General features: G+C 41.7%; 1 protein-coding gene across 1 annotated transcript; it reads left to right on the top strand.

Annotated features, from left to right (window-relative positions):
• Positions 1 to 10,870: 10,870 nt before the first annotated feature.
• Positions 10,871 to 13,303, top strand: LOC100279563 (uncharacterized). The gene has a single exon (NM_001367914.1). It carries the CDS (start codon positions 11,055 to 11,057, stop codon positions 13,056 to 13,058), a length of 2,004 nt encoding a protein of 667 aa, NP_001354843.1. The 5' UTR covers positions 10,871 to 11,054; the 3' UTR covers positions 13,059 to 13,303.
• The last annotated feature ends 919 nt before the right edge of the window (positions 13,304 to 14,222 follow it).

Consider the following 14,222-nt stretch of genomic DNA (forward strand, 5'->3'; position numbering starts at 1 on the left):
ATGGGGTGACATGTGGTAAATATTTGATCATTTCCTTGGAACCACTCATCCTCATTTGATGTTCTCCAAGGTGTGAGACTACACAACATGAACTTGAAAGAAATCATTAGACTCACAAGATATAGGCTAAACTCTCCATCAATTTGTGCATGCAAGAGTACACAAAGTACACTTATGCACATCAACAATACGAGGTTAAAGGAGATGTTTGCACTATATCTTAGTTTAACATAACATGCTTTACATAGATGATGAAAATTATACCAATTAAAAGTTTAAGAACTAAAAGTATATCAATTGAAATCTTGAAGGGTAGAGCATGCTAATATGAATCTCAAACCTCATATTGAAGGATATCATATAAATATGTCACTGCATCTTCATTATTTGGTTGACAAAAAAAATATAACTCCTTTCTTGAATCACTGTGATTTCTTTTCCCTTTACGATTTCATCCAACCAAGTGATCATGAACTTCTTTCATCTTTTCTTGATTCGATCATACTTGATATGAGATCAATTGAAACTCAATGATTGAAACAACTAAGACTCTTATATCCGTAGATTTTCAATCCATCTTGAAAGCACTTGGAAGGACCTTATTGAAACACTTAGAAAAGAGAGCATTAGAAACACAAGGGAGGGTTTCACAAATGATAATCCTTATATGTGGATGGAAAATGAATCATCATTCTTGAAACCCAAAAGGATAGATTAAATTCCTTTAAATTAGTGCACACATATAGTTGATGTCAAAGTTATATGCACTATTGAACATTTTATATTGCAAGGAATTTAACCTATACTAAGGTACATCCCACTAAGGATAGAATACTAAAATAACTGAAGGAGAGGAAGTTTTCATACCTTGGCATCTTATCAACTCCATCTTACTTTAGTTGAATAGTATCCTTTAAGCTTGTGATTTATCCAATTTAATAATAAGCACCATCTCTCAACATAGATTTTCTATGGATAAACTCAACACAAGAGATGGCATTAGTAGCACAAACACTAGTTTCTTATTTTGCAACCCTTTATATGTGGAAGGCAAGTGAGTTGCTAAAATAGAGAAACCTCATAATATGGACTAAATTTCCCTTGAGCCCTCATGCACAATATATTTTGAATGACATGGATAATATGCATGGTTATTCAATGAAGTTCAAAGGTCTAATTTAAGCCATATTATGGTGAGTGTCTAATATGGAAGAATCAAATCCAAATTAATTAGAGAGAGATAATACATCACATAGTTTTGAATTATTGATCATATGATAATATTCATTCATCTTCCAATTAGACCTTTATTTCATAATCAACAACTGATGTGTATCCTCAAGTGCTTCTTCTTCCTTAGTGGCTACAAAAGTCACAAAAGATATAAGATTTGAAAATAATATGCACTTGAGATTCAGTTGTTACCACCCTTGCTACTATCTCCAAATATTATTTATACATCCATTATCGAGCACCCAACTTGATCCATTGAAGGAGTGATCCTGCAAAACAAGTTTAAGCTTCATATCTTGGTACCCAATTTGAATTGGGTCCTTTGAGATTAGTAGTAAGAGCCTTGAGTACCCACACAATCCTTATTGTGGTCTTTCTCTTTGTGTAGGCACCCACATATACTTGACAACCATCTTACATGGTTTCAAGTCAATATTTAATCACATAGATAAAAACTAGAGTTAAGAATAGGAGCCTTTTCTCCTTTTATTAATACATCGTTGTGATGCCTTTTTGATGATGAACCTACCTTGACTTTGGGCGCACCTAGCTTATCAAGGTTAGTTGCACAAGTATTCATATCATAAAGACAAGTTATGCATGGAATTTACAACTTAGTGATCCAATTCAATGTGAAGCATATGGATATCGATTGAAGTAGATTTCTAAGATATCAAAATATGGGTTTCCAAAATTTAGAGAGTATGGATCACTAATTGTACCTTTTACAGTTTAAAAATTATATCCATGTTAGTGCATATGTATGTGATGAATATCAACAAAAAGATTCTTATGCACTTTTAGAATTAACGATAAGGGAATTTTAAACTACATCAAGAGTAGCTAATTAGAAAACAAAGATTACAATCCATATGAATGAGATACAAATTTACCATTTTGGATTATCTTAGTATAGTTCACTCAAGTGAAAGGTATTCTCTATGACACAAGATATATAATGTTCTCCCACTAGATATGTGCATCAAGTATTTGAATGACTTGCCACATGCACTTTCAATTCAGTTAAGAGTCTCATGAGGAGTACATTACATATCATGGTCAAGGCATGACAAATTTGCAATGAATTAACTTATGCCTAAGAATACTTACCACCATATAGAATGTACCTTTTGTTATACCAATTTGACAGATCTTACTATCTGTGGTGGTGTCACCTTAGTATTCTTCTTTTCATCATTTGTGGAGACTTCCTTCTTTGTTATCTCTTTTCCTTTTAAAACTAGTCGATAAAACACTTTGAAAAGCGGTATTAGTAGTACAAGGAAGTATTTAATGAATGATGATATCTATATCTGAATGTCAAACAAATCATCCTTTATGAGGCATAAAGGCATAAACTAAATTCCTTTTAAGTTAATGCACATGGAGGAGTGAATTAACAATATGCACCAATTTACAAATTTAAGCCAAAAGGAATTTAATCTTCATATTGACATTTCTTTCATAGAATATATTATTAGCAATTGAAAGAATGTCACTTGAAAGGAACTACCATTGATCAACAACCAATTGAAGCAATTAGTTCAATACCTTTGCCTTGAGCATTCCTAATCTTTCTTTTAGGTGAAGATTAACCTTTAAAGCTTGTGATTTTACCAATTGAAAGAGCACAATCTCTACTTATGAATTTCCATGAAATATCTTAAAAGAGATTGTATTAGTAACACAAGCAATAGTTTCCTATTTAGCAACCTCTAGTGTATGAATGACAAGAAGGTTACTAAAATAAGGAAACCTCATGATATGAACTAAATTACCCTTACAAGCATCATGCATAACATCAATTGTAAAAAAGATGAACGTAGCATGATTATTTAATTAAGTTTACATGGCAAATTTAATTCATAGCATGGTAAGTGATTAATGTAGAAGACTCAAAACCAATTTAAATGAGAATGAATACATCACATAGTATTGGTTAGATCTTCTTTGAACGTTGAATGTCACACTCCATTTGGGAAACACATTCTCATGTTGTGAAACTACATAAATCACTTAGATAAAAACATTAGTCTCACAACTCTAGTCATATAGAGAATTTCCCTTTTGGTAAGTGCTTTAAGAATTTGAATTTCTTACTTAGCACTCTATTCATTTAAGAACATGGGATAATCCTCTTTATGTCTAGGTCATGGCAATAATACGATAATCAATTTGAAATATGCCACAAGATATATACAACCAATTTAAAGCATGTAGATTGTCATAATATAAAAATATGAACTTGCAATCTACCATATAATTAGATCCTTTCCAAAGCAAGGTAAAATCTTTTAAGTTCATTCTCAAGTGCTTCATTTTTCCTATGTGGCTACAAAAGACACAAAGGAATATACCAATTAAAAGCAATGTGCACTTAAGAATTAATTGTTACCATCCTTTGGATATCACTTGGTCGTAGGCCTTTTGCTTGATTCCCACAAAGGTTAATCCTTATTCCCTACAACACAAGTTCTTGCTAGAGATGAATATGAAGTTAGTGATATAACAACTCAATTCATCTTTGGGTCAATCTTAAAGGATAGATAATGTAAGATTGATAGCTCGAGATAAGAATTGAGTTAAACCGCTCAAGCACCCCAAAGCTTCATATCATCTCTAGGTACCTGCAAAACTTATTAAGTACATTTTGGTACCCATCTCATGATAGGTCCATCAAGGTTAGCCAATAAGGACTTAGGCACCCAAATAGCCTTGGTCCTAGAATGTGGTGAACTCATCACCTTTCTACCACAAGAGTCAAATTTGGGTCTCCTAAGCATATTTGAATGTATTGACAAGTTAGGCTTAGGAGTTTTACCCTTTGGACAAACCTTGAATAGATGACCTTTTTCACGGCAATTGTAGCAAATGTGATGCTTGTCCTTGCAATGCATTTGCCTTTTGCTTTCATCCTTTTTGATGGCCATCTTTCTTGATCGTGCAAGGTCTTGATTCTTCATGTGGGGGCATGAATCAATTTCATGGCCCTTCTCCTTGCATCCATAGCACCTCCTGTCGCTTCTCTTTGATCTTTCTTTGTTGAAGCACATAGGTACATTGTTAGAGCAAATCATATGAGCATTAATTTTCTCACCATGGATTTTGCTCATGCCCTTCTTGGAAAGCTTGGTATTCTTTTGAAGAGGTTTTGTGCATGCTACGATTGTCCCCTTCTCAAGCTTTTTCACCATATTATCACGGTTATCTTGAGAAGGTTGAGCATGACACTTTCCCTTCAATTGAGTCAAGCTCCTTTTTAGCCTCTCATTTTCTTCCTTGAGCTCTTTATTTTCTTGTGTGATAGAAATATCACTAATTCCTGAAATTTCTAGCTCAATGGAAGATTGGCTTGCTTGATAACAACAATTGTTAGCACATGGTAATATAGTTTCTATTTGAGTACATTTGCATATGTGAGGTTGGTATGATTTCAAATTAGTTAACACAACCTCATGAGCCATTTCTAACATGATATGTGAATCCATAAATTTATTATGAGAGTACATAAGCATATCATGTTTTTCTTGCAAAGCTACATTTTCAATATTTATCTTTTCTATTGTGTTCTTGAGCATAGCATTTTTATTTTCTAATTGAGCAATATATGATGAATGATGAACAGCTTTAATTTGCTCAATTGAAATGTATTCATACCTTTGGACCAAATCATCATGAGAGCACTTTAGCTTCTCATGCTCTTTGGTCAACTTCGCCAAGTCTTTGATTTTTTCGATGAGGATGTCTTCTTGCTTATGAAGCATTTCCTTTTGTTCTTCTGCTCTTTTCATGAGATTGAGCAAGCTCATCCGGTTCTTCTTGCTTAGTTGAGCGAAGAATTTTTGAAGATCATCCTCATCTTCACTATCACTTTCATGCTCCTCCTCATCCTCACTTTCGCTTTCACTGTCACTCCCATTAGCGACAAAGCACATATGAGAAGTGGATTTGAAAGACGAACCTTGTGAAGAGGTGGATTCATCGTTTGGTCTCCATCGATCATTTTCTTCTTCTTCAATCTTGTTCTTCGCCTCATCTTCCTTCATTTTGAGGAACATCCTTTCGGCGATTCTTATGGCAAGATCTATTGCCCTAGGATCAACATCTGCACCAAAAGATAAAGTCGAGGCAACCTCAACTTTTTCAAGCTTAGAAGCACTTTCATTTCTTAGCCCCCCCGACATGATCTTTTCCTCACGCGGTTAAGCGTTAGAACGAGGATTAGGCTCTGATACCAATTGAAAGTTGCCTAGAGGGGGGTGAATAGGCAAGTTAAAACTTTTTCAACAAAAACTAGAAGCAAACTGGGTAAAACTAAATTGATCTCGAAATTCACCCAGTTAACTTTGGAAATGAGATGTTCTAAATGATCCACAGGGTTCAAAGTAGTAGATCTGAGAAGGGCACTTCTCAAAATCCACACACCTAAAAGATATAAACAAATCTTTCACGGAATGGTGAGAGAACGAAGAACACAAACAAACACAATGAGCAAGAACACAAGAGACACAAGATTTATCCCGAGGTTCGGTCACACCACCAAGGTGCCCTACTTCCTCGTTGAGGCGCCCACAAAGAGCCGGGTCTCTTTCAACCCTAATCCTCCCTTTGCCAACCACAGAGGTCAAGCCCACACAATAATCTTTGCTCAAACGAGCGGGTAATACAAACTTTCTTGTGGTCTTCCACAAGATTTGGAGACTCACAAGAGACACCTAGTCGTCTAGGAGCTAGAAGCTCCAAGAGTAATGAATCCACAAAGAACTCGATGTAGTACCAAAGCTCGAATCAAGAAGAGTAAGAGAGATTTGGAGATGAAGCACAAAAACCACAGCTCTCAAACTCACTCAAAGATTTCTCTCCAAAGATTTGAAATGGGAGAAGCAAGAGGTGTGTGAGAGAGAGTGGGAGGTGTTTCTCAGGTTGGGGATGAAGTTTTGTGCGTGCTATTCTGTGGGGAAGAGTGTGGGAGGTGTATATAAAGGTGCCCACAAAAGCAGGTGGCCGTTGGGGAAAGTTGGCCAAAAACCGGTTGAACCGGTTTGTAAACCGGTTGAACCGGTTTCCACCAGGAAGAACTCGGTTCACTGACCTACTCAGCCGGAAAGTCGACCGGACTCAAAACCGGTTGAGCCGGGCTCAAATCCGGTTGAACCGGTTTTCCCAAAATCTGCACACGACTTTTTCTGACAGGACTGACTGGCAGACTGGCAGTGACAGAGCGGAACAGTGCAGAAACCGGTTGAACCGGTTTTAGGTCCGGTTGAACCGATTTTTGAACTGCTGCACAGATTTTGAGAAAACAGAAGTGAAACTAGGGTAAAATGGAAGTTTTAGATCAAGGATTTTGAGCTTTAGTACCAACACCAACCTTCTTTTTGGATCCCCCTTGATAGTACGACGATTCCTATACTCAAGTTAAATAAAATATAATTAAGTAAACTCCTTGAGTCATTGGTGTCTCAAGTGTGATTTCTCCATGGTGTTGCTTCATAAGGATCACAAACATCTTTGTCTCACCTTTTGAAGCAAACACAAATCGAGCCTGTGACTTGTGCCATATCACCATATATGAGTTCAAATCATGGCTTCAAGTCACCTTACTGATGCATCAACATGTTGTAACTCTTCATAGCTGATTAGTTCATCGATTTAGTGCAAGTACTCTCTTCTTCACCTTAGCCATGGTACCTCGGTCTACAAGCCGTCGCTTGGCCTTCACCTTCGCTTAGTTCCTCGAAGCCCTTTCCTTGCTATCTTCACCCTATCAAGCCATTCTTGAGTCACATCCTATTGAGCATCCATTGAGAGAATCATTTCTTCAATATTGTGAACCTTGCTTGAATGTCATCTAGATATAACTGCTAAGATCAATCAAGCTCTAGTTTGATTCTCATATATTCATATATGGACTAATAGTAATATGGTCAAGCCAATTCACGATTCCTCATATCTTGTTCACTTTGGCTTGACCAATCCTCTTAATCACTTCAACCTCTATTATGATCATATTTATGCATAGTGATTTCTCAGGACTTGTCCATATATTCAAACCAATATAGAGACCATATTATATCCATTTGTATTGTCTCACTGGTTATTTGACCTTGTGTTGAACTTTGTTCACTGATCATTATACACTATTCAAGTATGTTCATCATACTGAATTCCCTGTTCAACACTTAGCAAATTTGTTAGACCTTTAAATGTGTTGTTATCCAAATCACCAAAACTCACAAAAGGGATGAATGCACTTTCAGTTTCAATCGTCGAGCTAGGAATGATTTTTCCTCGAGACTCGACTCTTGGCAATTTTTACATTTACTTGTGGCCAAAGGGTACTCATAAGTTGAAGGTTTGAATTTTGATAAAACCTTTGCACACGTAGCTAGGCTTGAGTCCATTTGAATATTATTAGCCTATGTTACTTACCATGATTTCAAGTTATTTAAAATGGACGTGAAAAATGCTTTCCTCAATAGGCCAATCAAAGAAAAAGTGTATGTTGAGCAACCACATGTCTTTGAAGATGATAAATATCACTCTCATGTGTATAAGCTCAAAAGGGTACTCTATGGACTTAATCAAGCACTGAGAGCATGGTATGAATGCTTGGAATATTTTGTTATTGCAAATTCCTTCGAAGTTGGAAAAGTAAAGCATACTTCCTTTACTAAAGCTATTGACAATGATTTGTTTGTATGCCAAATCTATGTTTATGATATTATATTCGGGTCTACTAACAAAATATCTTGTGAAGAGTTTAGTAGGATTTTGGTCAGGAAATTTGAGATGTCCATGATAGGGGAGTTGAAGTATTTCATGGGCTTCCAAATCAAGCAACTCCAAGATGACACCTTCATTAGCCAAATGAAGTACACTCAAGTCATTCTAAAAAAGTTTGGGATGAAGGATGCCAAACTCATCAAGACACCCATGGGAACCAATGGACATCTCAACCTCGACAAAGGAGGTATTTCTGTAGATCAAAAGGCATACCATTCTATAATAGGTTCACTTTTGTATTTATGTGCTTCTAGACCAGATATTATGTTTTTAGTATGCATGTGTGCAAAACTTTAAGTCGTCCCTAAGGAATATCACCTTAGGGCCTTAAAGAGAAATTTTAGATATTTAGTTCATACTCTTAACTTTGGGTTTGATATCCTAAGGGTTCAAACTTTGATCTCCTTGGATATTCTGATTTCGATTATGTCGGATATGAGGTTGATAGGAAGAGTACATCAGGGACTTGTCAGTTTCTAGGAGATTCTTGGTGTCTTAGTCTTCAAAGAAACAAAACTCTGTTACCCTATCCATCGTCGAGGCTGAGTATATTGCCGTAGGACATTATTGTGCACAATTATTCTAGATGAAGGCAAACCCTCAAGGACTTTGGCTACAATGAGAAAAGTCCATGTCTTATGTAATAATGAGAGTGCAATATGCATGGTGGATAATCCTGTTGATCATGGTCGCACTAAGCACATAGACATCCAGTATCACTTTCTGAGAGATCACTCACAAAGGGGAGATATCGTAAATAATCATGTTAGCACCCATAAATAGTTAGTCGATATCTTCACCAAGCCTCTAGATGAGAAAACGTTTTGTGACCTTAGCAGTGAACTAAATGCGTTTGATTCTATGAACATGATATGAAATATTGCACACATTGCTCTTTTACTATATCTTTGATGAAATATGTCTATTTCAATTGGTATCATTTCATATTTCATATTCTTGCTCGTACCAAGGTTTGAAATGTAGAAGTTGTCTCCCTGGGCCTGACAAGTTCAAGTGCATTACCTTGGCAAGTATTCATCATTTGTATACACATATTAAGAGGGAGCAATGACATACGCTTTATCTTTGAGACTAATGTCATTTCAAGTCTATTCTGTGCTTATGTCTCAAACTGAAAGTGAAGTGGAGTTTCGGGCAAAGAAAAGCGCTCTGACTGCACACTCGATCGGTATAAAATATCTCTTGCTCAAACTCATGTTCTTAATTACTATATTCTCTTAATTATCTTCTTTTTGGTGCTTAATGCAAAGGGGGAGGGGATTATTAGGACCAAAGCAAAAGGACCACACCGCCACCTTATTTTGATTTTTTATCATTTCAAACTTGATATCTTTTTATTTTAAGAAAAACCATCTTGACAGCTAAAAGGAGAATTTTTTTTCCAAAATGAGGGTGGAATTTTCAAGGGGAGAACCCTTTTTGGCCAAAGCAAAAGTATTTAAAAAATGGGGATAAATTTTCAAACTTAATAAATTCTTGAGAAAAATGAAATTTTTATCTTTTTCGGCCAAATACATACAAGAAACTCTTTGAAAAGATTTAAAAAATTTGCAAAATCAAAACTCAAGTGGTGCAAACGTGATCTAAAACATCAAATATTCAAAACAATTCATATTGTACTTAGACTTGATCTTACCTTAGTTTCTTATGAACTCTTGAAAATGTTGCAAACTAGTTATAGGGCCTGTTTGATTCAGCTTTTTTCTGACTAGCTTTTCTGAAAATCTGGCTGCGAGGAGAATCTGGCTGTGGGGAGAATCTGAGTATTATTAAGATTACGTGTAGAGGAAGATAAATTTCTTCATAGGGCTCAGGATCTAGAAAGTGACGGATTCCTACTATTACAACGACTCAACCGATTATGTGTTTATGTTGATTTTGGATGGTTTTTGTCCCAACAAATTTTATAGAAGCTGACTGAAAAGCTGAGTGTTTGGTAGTCCGCAGCAGCTTTTGGTGGCCAGAAGTTGCCAGAAGCCGAAACAAACAGGCCCATAGTTGTTTTGGTGCTTGATAACCATCACAAAGATTTGAACTAACTAGCTAACTAGTTTGTGGGATGACATATCCAAAAGAATATAGTCAATATAAATGAAAACCGTAGTAAACACACAAGCATTTGCTAGTTTTAACTTTAGTCGCAAATACTCACCAGTACATACACGTCTGTCTATCCGCCCCCAACAAAACACGCACGGGACTGGGCACGTTCTTTTTCCGAAACATGGTAACTGACCGTGTGTACAAAAGGCCTTCCCATTTGTTTACAGAAAATGACTCGATTTCCTTACCAACTCCGCGTGCACCAAAGCGTGTTCCTGGAAACATCGCGCTGCCTCTCTGCACCATGGTCCATGAATCCTGGACCCACTCCTTGCTTCTCTTCACTTTCACATGCCAACATGCGCCGCGGCCCACGGCCCGGCCGTCCTGAACCTCTCCTCGGCACATGCGCGGGCCCCACTTTACAAGCGACAGTAGCCCCATCCGCAGCCGTGCACGCTAGAATCGGACGGCTTGCCGCGCATCTCGCCCGTCCGCGGCGCCGCTGCCCGAACCGAACCCTACCGTTTCAACCAGGCGCCGCCTCTCCGCGTCCGCTGAGTCACTGCCTCCTGGGCCCGGACCCACACGCCCCTCGTCAATCAACATCAACTCACGCTCCTCATCATCCCTCCACTGGAAACTGGACCCCCTCGTCGTCTCGTCTCTTTTCCTGCCGGCGTCGATTCCCACTCCGTTTTGTTAAAAACCGATCGTTTTCTCCATTTCTTTGTAGGGACTAGTAATAGATAGACAGCAGAGGGAGAGACGACAGGCGTAGCTAGCACCAGCACTCAAGCTACTACGCACGCACGCCGCCGCTCCCCCAGTTCAAACCCACCACCCCTTCCCCCTTCATCTTCCTTTCCCAGCTGTGCACGCGCTTTCCGATCGCTTCATCTACCTCGCCACCGCGCTTCCGCCCAGCCCCAGTCACCAGTCCACCGCGCCCGCGCCCCCGATCCAGCGATATGGCTGGCTCCGTAGCTCCCCACGCTGTGGTCCTCGGTCTTCTCCTGCTCGCGGGGCTCGCGGCGGCGCAGAGGGCGACGACGCCGGCTGCGGCGGCCCCCGCGCCCGACCCCGGCTGCAACGGCATCCAGCTGACCTACAACTTCGTGGACCGCACCAAGATCCGGCCCTTCGTCAGCGACAAGAACAAGCAGCCCTACGCCTTCCGCGCCAACGTCACCGTGCTCAACTCCGGCACCCGCCCGCTCAAGTCCTGGGCGGCACTCGTCACATTCGGCTACGGCGAGATCCTCGTCGGCGTCGACGGCGCCGTGCTCACGGGCGGCGGCGACCTGCCGTACAACACCACGGAGGACGCCGGCAACGCCACCTCGTTCTCCGGGTACCCGCATACAGACCTCCTCACGCCCATCGCCACCGCCGGGGACCTGTCGCAGATCCAGGCCTCCGTCGGCATCGTCGGCACGCTCTTCGCCGGGCCCGGCCCGTTCGTGCCGCTCCCCACCGCGCTGTCGCTGGACGACCCGGCCTACGCGTGCCCGGCGGCGACCAACGTCACTGCTCGGGTGCTGTCCACGTGCTGCGTCCTCACGCCGGAGGCCGAGGCCAACGCCACTGCCATCGACGCCAACACCACCGACCCGACCAAGGATTTCCTGCCGCGCGGCACCGGCGACCTCGTCATCACCTACGATGTGCTCCAGGCCTACCCCTCCAGCTACCTTGCGCTCGTCACGCTCGAGAACAACGCCAAGCTCGGCCGCCTCGACAACTGGCGGCTGTCGTGGGAGTGGCGGCGTGGGGAGTTCATCTACTCAATGAAAGGAGCTCACCCATCAGAGGTGGACACCTCGGGCTGTATCTGTGGGGCGCCTGGGCAGTACTACCAGAGCCTTGATTTTTCGCAGGTGCTCAATTGTGACCGCAAGCCGGTGATCCTTGACCTGCCCCTGTCCCGGTACAACGACACTCAGATTGGGAAGATTGACAATTGCTGCAGGAATGGGACAATCTTGCCCAAGTCCATGGACGAGGCACAGTCGAAATCTGCGTTCCAGATGCAAGTTTTCAAGATGCCACCAGACCTGAACCGGACTAAGCTGTTCCCCCCTGCTAATTTCAAGATCGTGGGTGCATCATCGCTGAACCCGGACTATGCCTGTGGCCAGCCGGTGCCTGTCAGCCCAACCGCGTTCCCAGACCCGAGCGGGCTTGACTCGACGACGCTTGCTGTGGCAACATGGCAGGTGGTGTGCAACATTACCACGACAAAGGGGGCCAAGCCCAAGTGTTGTGTGACCTTCTCGGCGTACTACAACGACTCAGTGATCCCCTGCAGCACCTGCGCTTGTGGGTGCCCTGCAAACAGGCGAGGGCCAACGTGCAGCACCACCGCACAATCCATGCTGCTGCCACCGGAGGCGCTGCTTGTGCCATTCGACAACCGGTCACAGAAGGCGTTGGCGTGGGCTGAGCTGAAGCATTACAATGTGCCCCGGCCGATGCCTTGCGGTGACTTTTGTGGCGTGAGCATCAATTGGCATGTCTCAACGGACTACAACAAGGGCTGGAGCGCTCGGGTGACATTGTTCAACTGGGAGGATGTCGACATGGCCAATTGGTTTGCTGCCATCGTCATGGACAAGGCGTATGACGGCTTTGAGAAGGCTTACTCGTTCAACGGCACCGCAGTGGGCAAGAACACGATCTTTATGCAGGGTCTGGAGGGGCTTAATTACCTGGTGAAGCAGACCAACATGAGTGGGTCCGACTACCTTGTTCCTGGCAAGCAACAGTCAGTCCTCTCATTCACCAAGAAGCTGACCCCGGGGTTAAATGTTGTTGCTGGAGATGGCTTCCCAACAAAGGTCTTCTTCAATGGCGACGAATGCGCTATGCCACAGAGAATTCCGATCAGCACTGGATTCAGCACCCGTCTCAGCAGTGGCCTTGCTCTGGTTCCGTTCCTTGTTGCTTCGGCTTTCCTATTGCTCCAGCAATGATCCACGGGACTCCAATTCTTTGATTCTTTCAGGTGGTTTGGTCGATGCCATTTGTAAGAAAGCCTCTTTTTTTTGTTTCTGTGATTGCTTTAGTAGATTCTACTTAGCTGCTGTATGTTAGTCAGATGAAGCAGCAGCTGTGAAACAGTATGAATACTTGGATAGTGAGAGAAAAAGTGAGGAAGCATTTGTTGCGGGTTTGCAACATTGGTTCCTCGTTCTAATGGCATTTACGAATTGTCTCATGTTCTGTCTGTCATACAGAATTTACTCTGTGAATCCGTTCATGTCTTGTTTTTGTTTGTTTGGTCACAAATTCAGGCCTTGTTTGGTTCCTTTAGATTGAGTCCGTGGAATGGTTTCTAGTTCGAATGGTTTACTAATATGTGTAACCTTAATGAGGTGGAATGGTTCCTGGGTCGAATCATGGTTAGCTGAACGGACCGTCAAACTGATTGGAAAGGGATCGAAGGGGATTAAAGACGGATGAGGGGAATTTGACTTGTTAGGGATTTAGTTCCCTCGTTCTTCTCCAATCCCCCTTAGATTTGAGATCAATCGAACATGTCTGCCCATATGATGTTCTGTTGATGCACCTGTCAGGATCTACCAGTTGAGGCTGTTGTAGGACCAGCACAAATGCAGAGCGTACCGGTCTCTAGCATGACTGTTGCATGCGTGTGGATGAACATTGGATGCTTCTCAGATCAAGATAGTATTAAATTGATATTAAAACCATGCATGTTTCTTCCATTCAAATTTCGAAAGATGTTCGGCGGACAGTTTGTTCGTTAAGGGGACCACTACCGGTACAGGGTCACCAGCCAGCAGCCTCCATTTCAAACTCGCCACAAGCCGCAACGTTCGTTTCTCAGGCCAAAAGGCGAAACGCCAGTGGATCCTTCCGCTTTTCGTCTTCTCGAAAGCAACTTGCAGCTGGTCGTTGCGTCTCCTGCTATCAGTTCGATACTTGGATTGGATCAAAAAGAAACATTTGTTTGCTCAATTCAAAGACGCAGCTCGGTCGTTTGCTCAAATCCGTCCGTCCCACGACGTCACACGCTGTTTGAGTCAATTCAAAGACGCAGCGAAGCGTATATCATCTGCGCACGTAACATGGGGTGTCCGTGTCCATTTCGTGCATGCCTGAGGCAACATAACTGG

The sequence above is a fragment of the Zea mays genome, chromosome 1 (genome assembly GCF_902167145.1).
Source record: "Zea mays cultivar B73 chromosome 1, Zm-B73-REFERENCE-NAM-5.0, whole genome shotgun sequence".
NCBI classification, from domain to species: Eukaryota; Viridiplantae; Streptophyta; class Magnoliopsida; order Poales; family Poaceae; genus Zea; species Zea mays.

Excerpts from the sequence above, each read along its gene's own strand:
- LOC100279563 (NM_001367914.1), top strand. The coding sequence starts at position 11,055 with ATGGCTGGCTCCGTAGCTCCCCACGCTGTGGTCCTCGGTCTTCTCCTG.